Consider the following 13,818-nt stretch of genomic DNA (forward strand, 5'->3'; position numbering starts at 1 on the left):
CCTTGCATACAAGGTTTAAATTTTTTGGCAAACGTCATAATTATTTTCCCAGGATATTTTATTTTTATGCCTATGAGCCTTGTACTTTGAAGACAAGTGAAGGCAATTACTTTACAAGAAAAATATGGTTGAGGAAAGAATGCTACTACTATAGTTTTTAGTAATTCTGTACTTCCTTTCTACACTGATATATATTTTGTATTTCTTAACCTCTATAAGATGATTGCCCTTGTAAATGCCAACAAATTAGGTAGATCAAAGGTACCACAAAACATGGTGCGTTCCATGGAGTGCTAGCCAATCCAGTTACATAGTAACCACTACAGAAATCACTAAGTTATTTAAGGACCACTGATAGCTAAAAATATTTAAAAACATTAAATATTTTTAATAAGATGCAAAATAATATTTTGTAATAGTCATCTCTTTAGAATCTTAAGTTTATATTCAGCTTTATCTCTAAATATCTTCTATTTCTACTATAATTTTCTCAACAGCATCTTACTAAATTAAAGTAACAGAAAGATATCAGTTAAACTACAAATTAAATGGATGCACTCTTAAAAAATGTTTTTAAAATTTCCTATTAAGTTTCACCATTCAAAAGCAAACACTGTAACAAATGAAAAAGTACTTAGCAGATCCATCCTATTGTCTATGACAGAAAAGTATTTCATTTGCTGGAAAAGTAAAATTATCATATTTAATATAAAATTACCTTATACCATTGTATTTTGGGTAATTCATTTTTTTCATCTTTAAGGAAATCCAAAAAAGGACACACAAGTCGCCCATCTCCTGCAAGGGGCAGTTTCTGTGTAAATATGGCTTGTGCATTGTAACACAGATTAGGCTCATGTTGTACAAACTTTGCAGTTATTTTACTTTTGAGGCAGTAAGTTGAATTTCTAAAACAAATCAAAATAGGCGAATTAAGCGCTTTTAAAAGATGTTTCTGTCCTTTACTATTCCAATTACACAGAATACATGTTCGTAACATAATAATTCTTTTCTCACCTTACTGCACAATAGTAATGTCCTGTATCCTCTACCTTAGTAGGAACAAACCAAAGTTTATCTTTATGCTGATGAATCCTGGAGTCTCGTTCCATAGAAATAAGTGTCTTGCTGTCATTTTTATACCAAGTTATACTGCCTTCCCTTGCATTTGTGTTAAGAGGACATGAACGAACATCAATTTCATGTGCAGATGAAACTAAAATTATTGGTTCTTCAATTTCCTCACATTCATCTTTAAAAGGGAGACAGGGAAAATAATTTCAATAAGAAGTTTGTCAATGTTTCTTAATGTATTATCTACATATAAATACATCAATTATAAAATGCATTAATTCATGTTATATATGAGAGTTTTAATAGCCTAGGTTTCAGTGTATTATCCTAGGAGTCTGGAAGACCTGTATTCGAATCTAGTCATGCCAGTTGGGTGACCTCGGACAAGTTATTTAACTTCTCTTATCTCCACTTTATTCACTGCTCTCAATAGCCAAAATGGAAAACCTCACTAATCATGGGGTATCATGTAGAATATTCAGAAGGGTTTTAAAACTCAGTGATAATATAGCAGGAGAGATATCTGCTTCAGTACAAGATGGAGTAACAGGGTCTGGATTCACCCTCCCACTTGAGCAACTCAAAAAATGGACAAAGTGCATGAAACAACAACATTCAAGACACTGCATTATCAGGGAACAAAGGACAGAAATATTGGAAAGATGGGAGACAATGGAGATGAACCCTATTACTTTCCCAAATTACTGCCTAGAGAGAGATTCTAGCTCATAACATTGCAGGGAAGAAACAGAGGCAAAGGCCAGTGTTCAGAGTTGAGGAGATGAAGCTGGGAATTCAGGTAAACCAAGAGTGCTCAAGACAGAGATTAGAGTTGTGTATGTATGCATCTATGAGTGTGTGTGTGTATATACATACATATATACATATATATATATATATATTGTGTGTGTGTGTGTGTATACACCTCTTCATTAATGGGGCATCAGATAGAGTACCCACAAGAGTTTTGCCTCAATAAATGGAGCAAATTAGGCTTGTAATAAATCTTGTTCTGATCCTGACTTATAAAGCTTCAGAGTAACACCTGAAGGGATCAATTATTTCCAAATAACAACCCTGTGGCAGAACAAAGCTGAAGAATATTTTTAGTAATACAAAAATATCCAGCACCCAAAATGGTAAAATCTACAATGTCTAGAGTCAATCAAAAAGAGTACTAAGCATGCCACAAAGCAGGAAAATACAACCAATAATGAGAAGAAAAAAATAAGTCAATCAAAACTGATCCAGAAATGATGTAAGTGATAGAATAGTTGGGGAAATTAAAATAGTTATTACTACAGTGTTCCAGTTGTTCAAAATGCTAGATCAAACATGTTGAGTAGAGGCATGAAAGAAATTACTTAAAAAACCTAAATCAAACTTACAGAGATTAAAATTAAAATACTGACTTAAAAAAATACATCAGATATGACTAATGGCAGATATGATATTGCAGAAGAAAAGATTAGTGAACTTTAAGACACAGTGTTAGAAACTGTCCAAAATTAAACAGAGAGAAAAATGACAGAACAAAATAAACAGAGTATTAGTTAGTTGTAGGACAACTTCAATATATGTAATATGAACCCGTAAAGAAGAGGAGAGGTGGATGAAGCATAAAAAGCATTTGAAGAAATACAGGTTGAAAATTTTCAAGATTTTATTAAAATGATGTACCCACTACCCCAAAACTACAGTAAACCTCAAAGCAAAGATGAAAAAAAATTCATCAAATAAAGACAAAAATGATAAAGCCTTCTTGTCAGAAATAATACAAGCCAGAGGAAAGTAAAATAAAGATATGTACTGAAAGAAAAAAATAAAGCCTAAAAATTCTATATCCAGTGAAAATACTTTTAAAAATGGAGGCAAAATGAAGATATTTTTTCAGATTTATAAAAGCTGTAAAAACTCATCACACACAGAGGCCACACTGCCAGAAATATGTGAGGAAGTCTCTCAGAAAGAAGGAAAATAAATCAGATGAAAAATGAATCTACACAAAGAAATAGATAGTAGCAGCAGCAATGTTTACTACATGGGTAATCATAAAATATTTATTCTTATTATTTAAATCTCTTTAAGATAACTGAATGTTGAAAGCAAAATCATGTATGGTGAAATTTATAACCTATAAAGACATAAAATGTATAGAACTATAGGAGAAAGTTCAAGAAGGGAGAAGTGGATATATATTAAGTGTTTTACTTTATATATGAAATGGTTTAGTTATTTTATATATTTATATATTTCATATATTTATATATATGAAATGGTGAGTTAAAGATAGATACTATAAACACTAAAACAGTTATTTTTTTTAAATGCTATTAGTTTAAGCCAATATGGGAGGTAAAATGAATCAGGAAGATTCTCAATTAATCTAAAAGGCAGCATCAAATTGGAAAAAATAACAAAGAATTGATAGGACAAATAGAAAATAAAATAACAAGATCCTAAAATTAAATCCGAACATGTTAATAATCTTATTAAACATTTTTAATGGTCTAAACACTACAAATGAAAGGCAAGGTGGTCAGATTGGATTAAAAAAGGACCTATCTACACACTACCTAGTATACACATGTGCTCACACATACACACACTGTAAGTATAAAGACACAATTACATTAAAAGTAGAAGCAAGAAAAATATACTATGTTAATGCTAATCACAGAAAATTTGGTTATTAAGAGTACCAAAGTAGATTTACAGTAAACAATATCACCAAAGATAAAAAGGGTCATTTCATTATGAAAAAGGAATCATTCAACAAGAGATCCATAGTAAAGCTAAATGTTTATTCACCAACTAATAGTGCTTCAAAGAACGTGAAGCAGAAACTGATAGAAATGCAAGGAGAAATAGGGAATCCCATGATTACAGTCAGAGATTTTAATACACTGCTCATGGTAATTGATAAAAGAAGTAAACAACTAGACAGATAATCTGTAATGTGCTAAAAGATTTGAACAACACTATCAACATTACAGTCAATATTTATAGAAAACTCTACCCAGCACAGAATAATACACATTCTTTGTAAGGCACACAAAATGCTTACCAAGATATACCATATTCTTGCTCATAACCCAATATTCAATAAATTTAAAAGGATTCAAATTAGACAAAGTATGTTTTCTGATGACAATGGATTAAATTAGAAAATGAGTAACAGAAAGAAATCTAGGAATTCTCCAAATATTTGAAAACTAAAATACACATTTCTAAATAACCCATGAGTCAAAGAAAAAAATACACAGATTAGAAAGTGTTTTGACCTAAATAATAAGGAAAACACAACATTTAAAACCTTCTGGCATACAACTGAAGCAGTACCTACAGAAAAATTGATAGCACTAAATGCCTGCATAAGAAAAAATATCTCAAATTGATGATTTCAGTTACTACTTAAATTGGAAAAAAATTATACCCAAAGTAAGCAAGAGATAGTAAATAATATAGATCCAAGGGAAAATCAATGAAATGTAAAACAGAAAAATCAAAGATACCACAAGTTAGTTCTTTCAGGAAACTGATAAAATTAGTAAATGTCTAGCCACACTGACCAGGAAGAAAGAAAGGGGACAGCTTCTATTAAAATGATCTTAAAAGAGCAATAAGGAAATAGTATAAAGAATGTTATAACAATAAATTCAACAATTTAAATGGGCAAATTCCTTGCGAGGTACAGACTACCAATGCTCCCTCGAGAAGAAATAGATAACCTGAGTAGCCCTATTGATATTAAAGGAATTGGATTTGTCATGAAAAACCTTCCAACAAAGAAAATTTCAGGCTTAGATGACTTCATTGGTATATTCATGGGAGAAATAGCACCAATTTTACACAAAGTTTTCCAGAAAATTAAAGAGTCGGTAACACTGCTCAATTCACTCTAGGAGGTTAGCATTATTCTAATATCAAAACTGAAGACAATAGATGAGGGGGGAAAAAATCAGAATGTTTGGTATGTTGATCTGGGTAATGGTTATATGAGTATATACACATGTCAAAATTCATTGAGCTGTATACCAAGATGTCTGCATCTTAGTGTACGTACCTCAGTAAAAAAAAGTTACAAGAAAACCATAAATCAATCTTCATCACTAACATAGATGTATAATTTATTTAAAATGTTTCAGCAAGTTGAATTCTACAATACATTAAAAAAGGATAATGTATTATGATGTACATAACATCCCAGGAATGCAAAGTTGGAGTCATTAAAAAAAAGAGTTGGATTGATTTTTTTTAATCAATGAATAAACTTCCATATAACAGATTTTAAAAGAAAAAATACATAATCATCTCAACAGATGGTGAAAAAGCATTTGACAAAATCCAATAAATATTCCTGATAAAAACTGCCAGCAAATTAGGACTAGCAAGGAACTTCCTGAACCTAATTAAGGGCAGCCATGAAAAATCTATACTTATCGTATCTGGCAAGACTAGGAGCAAGGCGAGGGTGTCAGGCTGATCACTTCTATCCAGCATCACACTGGAAGATCTAGTTAGCGCATTACAGCAGGGAAAATAAATAAACGGTATTCAGATTGAAAGGGAAAGCAAAATGTCTTTATTTGCAGAGAAGAGGATCATCTATGTAGAATATGCTCTGAAATCTACAGAAGACTTAGAAGGATTGGTAAATTGTAGGATACAATATGAATATGCAAATTAAATGTGTTTGCTTCTACTAACAAAGAATAATTGAAAACTGAATTTTTAAAAGTACCATTTACAATAACACCAAAAGATATTAGTAATTAGGGATAAACCTGTAAAAGATGCATCAGACCTATCCAGTGAAAACTACAAAATACTGCTTAAGTAATTTAAACAAAATTTAAATAAATGAAGAAGCATATACTTTGTTTATGGATCAGAAGACTCAATATTGTTAAGATGTCAGTTTTCTCCAAGTTGATTTATATTCAATTCAGTCCCAATCATAATTGAAGCAGGATTTTTTGTACAAGTTGACAAGCTGATTATAAAATTCATATAGAATTATTTAAAACAACTTAGATTTTAAAAACCTTTTAAAATCTCTTTTAACAAGTTGGATATACTAATGCTAAAAAAAGAACTTCTAAGACAGGATTTCTAGATGGCAGCATGAGGGTCTCCATAAATCCATTCCTTAATAAAAACAACAAAAAGACTAGAAAATTTCCTCAAAATCAAAGGTCTGCAATAACCAGAACATTTATTTAAAAACAACAACACTGGCTGGCTCTCAGTAGAACAGCAGTGTGTGTGGCTTTGTAAGTTAAACTGCTCTGGTCCTCCCGCTTCCCAGCTACACTACAGCCTTGAAAAACCAGTGGCCTTGCAAACACAGTGGCTGTGAAAACCAGCAGGTTTGTAAGAGCAGATAAGGTTTGGAGCTCCTCAAAAAGTCCCATTTCCAGAGCACTGTTATAATTTGGCCTGACTGGCAACTCCATGGAAAAGTCATACTCACAGAATTGTGTTTTTATTGACCTGACCTAGATCTCCACCAGAAAAGCCCTATCTATCCCCAATGTGTTTTGTTTAAAAAAACAAAAATCCATCTATGACAACTGTTCAGCACTGTAGTTGACTGAAGCTGCAATAGTAGTTGGAACAAATGAGAGTCTGAGCAAAAGAAAAAGGAATCTCTGAAGAACCAAATGTCCACAGGGAGCTTTGAAAAGCTCTAACGTATTCCTGGGGAATCTAGAAGAGTGCACATGTATGCAGAACTATTTAAATGCCCAGCAAAGACTAAAGAAGGTACCAGTCTCTCAAATCTGGATGATCTTGAGGTCATGCACAAGCAGGACATAAAGACCGGGGCAGAGTTGTAAACAACCTAAGTGTTGAAGGCAAAGCCATCCCACATTAGAGCCCCTCAGCAAAAGACAGAAGACTTATTGGGTAAAATAATATAAGGAAATCTCTGAGTTGACCAAACAGAGGCCTCAGAGGCTCTACACTACAGGAAACACAGACTTTACAGAATTAGCCCAAGAAAATTATTAAACAAATGAGCATCAGCAACAAAACAATAACAGACCTTGTGTATGGGAGGGACTAGCATATCTGATTCCCAGAGTTGCCACATTATACTCCCTAAAATGTCCAATTTTCAACAAAAGATGCAAAGAAACAGTAAAGTATTTCCCATACACAGGGAAAAAAGCAGTCAACAGAAACTCCCAGAGGGGTCCAGACACTAGACTCACTAAACAAAGGCTTTAAATTGGCAATTATAAATATGTCAAAAAACTAAGAAAACATGTCTAATGAATTAAAGGAAAGTATGACTGCAATGTCTCACCAAATAAAGAACAGCAATAAAAACACAGAAACTATCAAAGAAAACCAAGTAGAAATTCTGGAGTAGAAAAGCCCAATAACTGATACAAAAAATTCACTTGGACACAACACCAGATTTGAACTGGCAGAAGAAAGAATTGGTAAACTGGAAGACAAGTCAACCATTTACTGAAAGATTATGCAGTCTGAAAAAGAATCAAGAAAACTACATAGAGCCTCAAAGACCTGTGGGCCATCATCAAGAATACCAACATATGCATAATAGAAAGAGAGGAGAAAAGAGTCAGGAAAAATATTTGAGGAAATAATGGACAAAATTTCCCAAATTTTATGAAAAGCACTAATCTACACATCCAAGATACTCAAAAAATTCTAAGTAGTATAGTCTGAGAGACACACACCTAGATACATCAGTCAAACTGCTGAAAGACAAAGACAGAGTCTTGAACACAGCAAGAGAAAACTCCTCACATATAAGGAACTTTCAATAAGATTAACAGATGGCTCTCTGAAACCATATAGGCCAGAAAGTCATGAAATGACATATTCAAAGTGCTGAGAAAAAAAGACTGTCAACCAAGAATTCTATATCTGGCAAAATTATCCTTCAAAAATGAACATGGAATGTGGGCTTTCCCCAGATAAGCAAAAACTTATCTGGGAGAGAGTTCATCAAGAATAGACTTGCCCTATGGGAAATGCTAAAGGGAGTCCTTCAGGATGAAATAGCATTAAATAAGACAACAACTCAAATCCACATGACAAAATAAATAAAGAACATTAGCAAAAGTAACTGCATAGGTAAATGTACAAGTCAGTATGAGTGTTTTGGGTTATAATTTCCTTTATTTCCTATATGATTTAAAAAATAACTATAAAATAATGTAAATCAGTTAAAAGAGGGCATAGTTCTAAATGTAAAATTTTAAAATATGAAACATCTAGAAGGAAATACAGGAGAACATTTTTATGATCTAGGGTCAAAGATTTTGTTTAGATGTAATATCAAAAACACAACTTATAAAAGAAAGAAGATTCTTAGAATGGTCTATAAGGTTTCACACAATCAACCTCCACCACTCCCCATTACCCATTACTCATCTCTTAGCATGTCCCTCACCTTTCTCTCTGCTCTCACCACACTGCTATTTTAGTTCCCGGAACATGTCAGTACTCTTGGCCTCAGGACCTTGGCACCTGCTGCCTTTGTCTCCCTGTGACTCATTGAAATTAAGAACTTCTACTTTTTTAAAAGATATCATTAAACAAATGAAAAGACAAACCAGAGACTGGGAGAAAATATTTACAAATTACTTATTTAAGAAAGGTCTTGTATACATTTAATATAAAGAACTCCAAAAACTCAATAATAAGAAACAAATAGCCCAATAAAAAATGGGCAGATTTGGAAATTTCACCAAAGAAGATTCATGAATAGCCAAAAACACATGCAAAAAACACATGAAAATAAGTTCATTATAATTAGCAAAGTGGAAATTGAAACTTCACTCAGATGTTACTCTTTTAGGATTAAAATTTAAAAGGTTGACAATACCGAGTCTTGGTGAGGGTGTGGAGAAACTAGAGTTCTCATCTTTTCTAACTATACTCACTCCCCCACATGACCCCATCTAGTCTCTAACAGCAGCTACTTCTGAGGTCGCCAGTTTTATATCTCCAGCCTAGTCCTCTCCCTCAAGCCCCAGACTGCCTAGTCAACATCGCTATGTAGACATCCAACAGACAGGTAAACCTAAAATATCCAGTCTCAACATATGATGTTCTACCATCTCATCATGGCAACTCCACCCTGCATTTGTTCAAGCCAAACCCTTAGGGTCACCTCTTTCTTTCACACCACATCCAGTCTATCTGCAAATCCTGTTGGCTCTTTCCTCAAAATATATCCAAATTTTGAAGTCTTCTCACTTCCTGCCACCCTTGAACAAGCTACCATCATTGCTTGCCTAGACTGCTGCAACAGTCTCCAAACTGCCATCTTTGTTTCTGCCTTTGTCTCCCTGTGATCTATTAATAATATATGAGCCAGAATGATCCTGTTAAAATGTAAATCATATTACCTCTCCAGTTTTGAACACAGAAGCCTGCAGTCTTTCCTTCTCACTCAGAGTCTAAGCCAAGATTCTTAGAATGGTCTACAAGGTTTCACACAATCAACCTCCACCACTCCCCATTACCCATTACTCATCTCTTAGCATGTCCCTCACCTTTCTCTCTGCTCTCACCACACTGCTATTTTAGTTCCTGGAACATGTCAGTACTCTTGGCTTCAGGACCTTGGCACCTGCTGCCTAAAATGTTTCTACACCCCCAGCCTGGTATCTATATAGCTCCCTCCTTTTCTTTCTCCTCCTCCTGGTTCGACTCAAAAGCCAACTTCTCATTGAGGCCTTTTCTGGCCACACTCTCAGCAAATTTAACCTTCTGCCTATCTCAATCCTAGAACTTCATACCTTCCTTTCCTGCCTTTTCCTCTCTATACTTATCACCATGTGGCATGATATGTATTTACTTATCTACTGTATTGTCTCTCTCCTACTGGAATGTAAACCCTATGCAGGCAAATATGTCTATCGAAATTATTCATTGTATTCTCAGGCCTAAGTGCCTGGCGCACAGGAGGGGCTAAATGCATTTGTAGTCAGGGTGGGAGAGGGGAAGAGAGAAAATGGAGAAAGAAAGCAAAAAACTCTCTCTTAATGATTTTCAGTTGTGGGTTCATAAAGACTACGTTCAACACCTCTTTTGAGTGAAAGCCAGGGTTTCCTGCATCATACTCTTCACTCGGCAATAAAATGGGAAGAGGCCAGACTCTGGAGACCTAGATTTTAACTCTTGCCTGAAACTAGCTATGTGACTTTATGCTCTTAACCTCACTGGGCCTCAGTTCCCCAATCTGTAAATAAGAGAATGAGAGTGCAAAAGCTGAAAGGACCACCCAGCAGGACAGTTCTGTGTCCTAGGATTCAAGAGAAACAGGGAAAAAAAAAAGACTTAGGAAAGGTGCTTCATTTATTCTAAAGAACAGATTGGCTTAGCAGACGAGAACACAGGAAACGCTGAACTTACCAGCCTCCAGAGAAGAAATCAGTAGCGCTATGAAACAAACAAGCCGGAGTAACACTTTCATATTCTCCTGGAGAAACAGAGAAATGGAAAAAGACAAAAAATAAAAATGTGACTAGCCTGGTCAATCTCTAAAACTAGTTACACTGACTCCCCAGCAGCCCCCACCCTCACCCACAGGTCACACTGATGGGTTAGTCTCCCTTCATCATTAAGGTGATCGTGCTTCTTTCTGGATAGAAAATGGGGTAAGAGAGATGATTTTTAATAGAACTGGAGACAAACTCAAACAACCTAAGATTAATAAATCTTCCACCATCTGCCCTAATATTCATTCCTGGCTTGAATCCCATTTAAACTTTCCCCAAATTTAATCTACACTATGTCCAAATTAGACTTTTCAAGAGACCCTAAAATAGCTCGCCTCTACTTAGGTGGGTTTGTTCCCCATCTGGCATGCACCCCACTTGCAGGGACCCACTTGCCAAAGTCACCCCATAATTCCAGGTCCAGCTCCAACACCACACCTTCATTTTATGACACTAAATCTTTGTATGAAATGATACAGCTACAGAAAAATGCACCAAAAAAGACTAAAAGAAATAATAACAATATAATAAAATCAGGGTGGTTCTTGCAGCTGGGTGGTCTCCCCATTCTCTGGCGCTTTCTATCTAAAATTTCTACAATGAGCATGTATTCATCTTATCACAAATTAAAAACAAAACCTCCACAGCTCCTCTCAGTGGTTTAGAAGGGGAGGACATCAGCCACAGCAGGCAATGGTCAGCGGCAAGGCTACATAGTAAACTGAGGTCCTAGTAAACCATGATTTCAACTACATGACACTTTGTCCACATACATGGCACAGAATGTAATCAGATTAGGCACTTGATTGATGCTTAAAGAAAAAAAATTCCATTGCTGTATCTATACTACAATGTCACTAAAATATCAACTGAATGTAAAAAAGAAAAAAAAAAACCCTCTATTTTGCCTACCTCTCTAAACTTCTCAAGCCCAAATAAAGTTCATGTTCAGTACAGGGTCTCTCCCTTTCTGAATGCTTTTAGGTGTTCCTAAATGGGGACCCTACAGCTATGTACAGTACAGTCCCATCTTGTATGCCCAGTGAAGTTTTGCACAGATCTATCTGAGGGCCCGTAAGTATCTCAAACTCAGGAGGCCACAAACCACAAACTCCTTGTCTCCCAGCAAACTTGGTCCCCTCCTCAGTGGCAGGCACAGCACTGCCCAGCACTGACCGTGCACTCACCCAACCCGAGACCCAGGCTCCATGACCCTGTCACCTCCACCCCCCAGTGCCCTCTCACTTAGCCCAATACAGGCATCAGCCCTCACCTGCCCTGTCCTCCAGCCTCAGAGCCTCTGCCTTCACCCTTCCCTGCTTCCTGCACCTGACCTCCTTCCCTGCCCAGGGAACGCCCAGACCCCTTGCCTGGCTGGGGCTCCTCCTCTGAGCCCATGTGGCAACCTGTGTTTATGCTGGTCCTAGCCCGCAGCACATCCTACTGCTGGATGAGGGCCGGCACCATGACTTGCCTACCCCTTAACCCACAGCAGCCGGCACAGCTCTTGGATCCCGGGAGCCCTTAGTAAATTCTCATGGGATGGGTGAAAAAACGAACAGAAGAAACAGCTGTCCCTTCTACCTGACCTCAGGGCCACTGTCCAGAGTCGACCATTTAGTTTCATGCTTTGAGCACATTCGTCTTTTAATTTTTACAAGATGAAATTTGCCTATATTTTTATTAGTAGCTACAAGTTAACTGCAAATACAAAATATTTTAACTAAGATATCACTAATTCAGACTCTAATAGCATGCAGTCATTTGTATATTAACTGAAAAATGTTCTATTTAAGAAATGGTATTAAAATGTGGAGAAAAAAAGACAATTGTACATCTTAAATGCACAGGAAAAAACAACTTTCTAAGCATGAGCAATACCTGTGTTCGTATTCTCCTCCTCTGCTAACTCCCATCCTGAGGACAATGGTCCCAAAGGCTGGTTCAGCCTTGAACCAGAGCAATGAAATTCCTTACTTATTCCTTATATATCCTGTAATTCTGATATTTTAGTTATTTATATAAATTAGCCTTCTACCAAATTACTCTAGCTCAATAGTGTTCTTATCATATTTATCTTTAGATGATACTCAGATTTTTAAGATAAGATAGAAGGATCTGCAGTCTTACAGCCAGGTTTATTGCCCCTTTCTGTTAACTCTGCAGAGTGTGTTTTAAGTCTCTACGATAGAGAATAAAACACAGGGTTAAAATGTTTTCTGATTACCAGCTCCAGGCCAGTCACTCATTCCCCCTCCAATGAAAAGAAAGAGAGAAAGAAGAATCCAAATGACCGCGTCTGGAAGCCCATCCCACCCCCTTTCATCTAGCCTCCTGCGTTCTAGTCTATCCAAAATAAAACAAAGTCAGCATGAAAGTGACTGAACACTGCCAGCTGTTTGTTTATTCCATTACAAGGTCTGGCTTGATTGATTTCTAGGCAGAGAGGAAGAAAAGGAAAATGCCAGACCAAAGTTAATACAGAGTGCATCTCAAGATAGAACTCCTAATTAATTACAGGGAAACCTTTAATCACAAGTCCCAGGCTGGTGGTCGGCCAGCACAGGGCAGTGTGATCTTGGACATGGCCATGCCCCGGGTCTCAGTTTCCTTGTCTGTACAAGCGTGCACTGAGTAGGATGATCTCAGACCCTTTCCTGCTCTAGTAGTCTTAATTACACGGAGCCAAGCCCCAGGGGTCTTAGCTTTACGGCACCTGCCCGGGAACTGCTCTGGGAAAAGGAGGAGTGGGACATGGCCCCTTCCACCAGCAGGGGACTCTGAAGCCATATCCAGCCCAGGACCCTAGAGCAAGGGGGCCAACTCAAGGTCATGGGAGAGCTGCTAAGAGTCACACGACCTTAAGGAGTGATGACAGTAGAAAGGAAGGAGGTAAAGATGCGCCCAAGACTAACATTCTCCTAACAAAAATCTGCACAAATTCCATTAGGCCCCCAAACAGCACAGAAATTCCAAGGGTGAAGCCAAACCTGACTAGCCTTCCTACTGCCAGTAGCTGAAAGGCTGGCTGACCAGGAAGCACCCCACCAATATGAGTTCTACTGGATGGCAGGTAGGGGGCTAGCACCAGAGACAAAAACAATGAAATAAAATAAATTTAAAAATATTAAATTTAAAAACAAGAACCTGCTCCCCAAGATGGCCACAATCTAGGCATTAGCCACATGTGATACAAGCCGTATCTCACATACCCCATTAATGGCACATCGGATAAAAGCTCAGCCTCTGTGCT

The 13,818-nt window shown here is 36.5% G+C and overlaps 1 protein-coding gene across 7 annotated transcripts in view; it reads right to left on the minus strand.

Annotated features, from left to right (window-relative positions):
- Positions 1-13,818, minus strand: part of IL1R1 (interleukin 1 receptor type 1) — a 126,732-nt gene that overhangs the window by 12,929 nt on the left and 99,985 nt on the right. For all 7 annotated transcript variants that reach the window (XM_073239185.1, XM_017672429.3, XM_017672430.3 and 4 more), the window contains 3 exons: positions 10,480-10,546; positions 1,018-1,252; positions 719-908 (listed from right to left, as the gene is read on the minus strand). In XM_073239185.1, the coding sequence (XP_073095286.1) occupies positions 719-908; positions 1,018-1,252; positions 10,480-10,540 (486 nt within the window). In that variant the 5' untranslated portion in view covers positions 10,541-10,546. The remainder of the gene's footprint in view (positions 1-718; positions 909-1,017; positions 1,253-10,479; positions 10,547-13,818) is intronic.

This window comes from Manis javanica, chromosome 1 (assembly GCF_040802235.1).
Source record: "Manis javanica isolate MJ-LG chromosome 1, MJ_LKY, whole genome shotgun sequence".
Classification (NCBI taxonomy): Eukaryota; Metazoa; Chordata; class Mammalia; order Pholidota; family Manidae; genus Manis; species Manis javanica.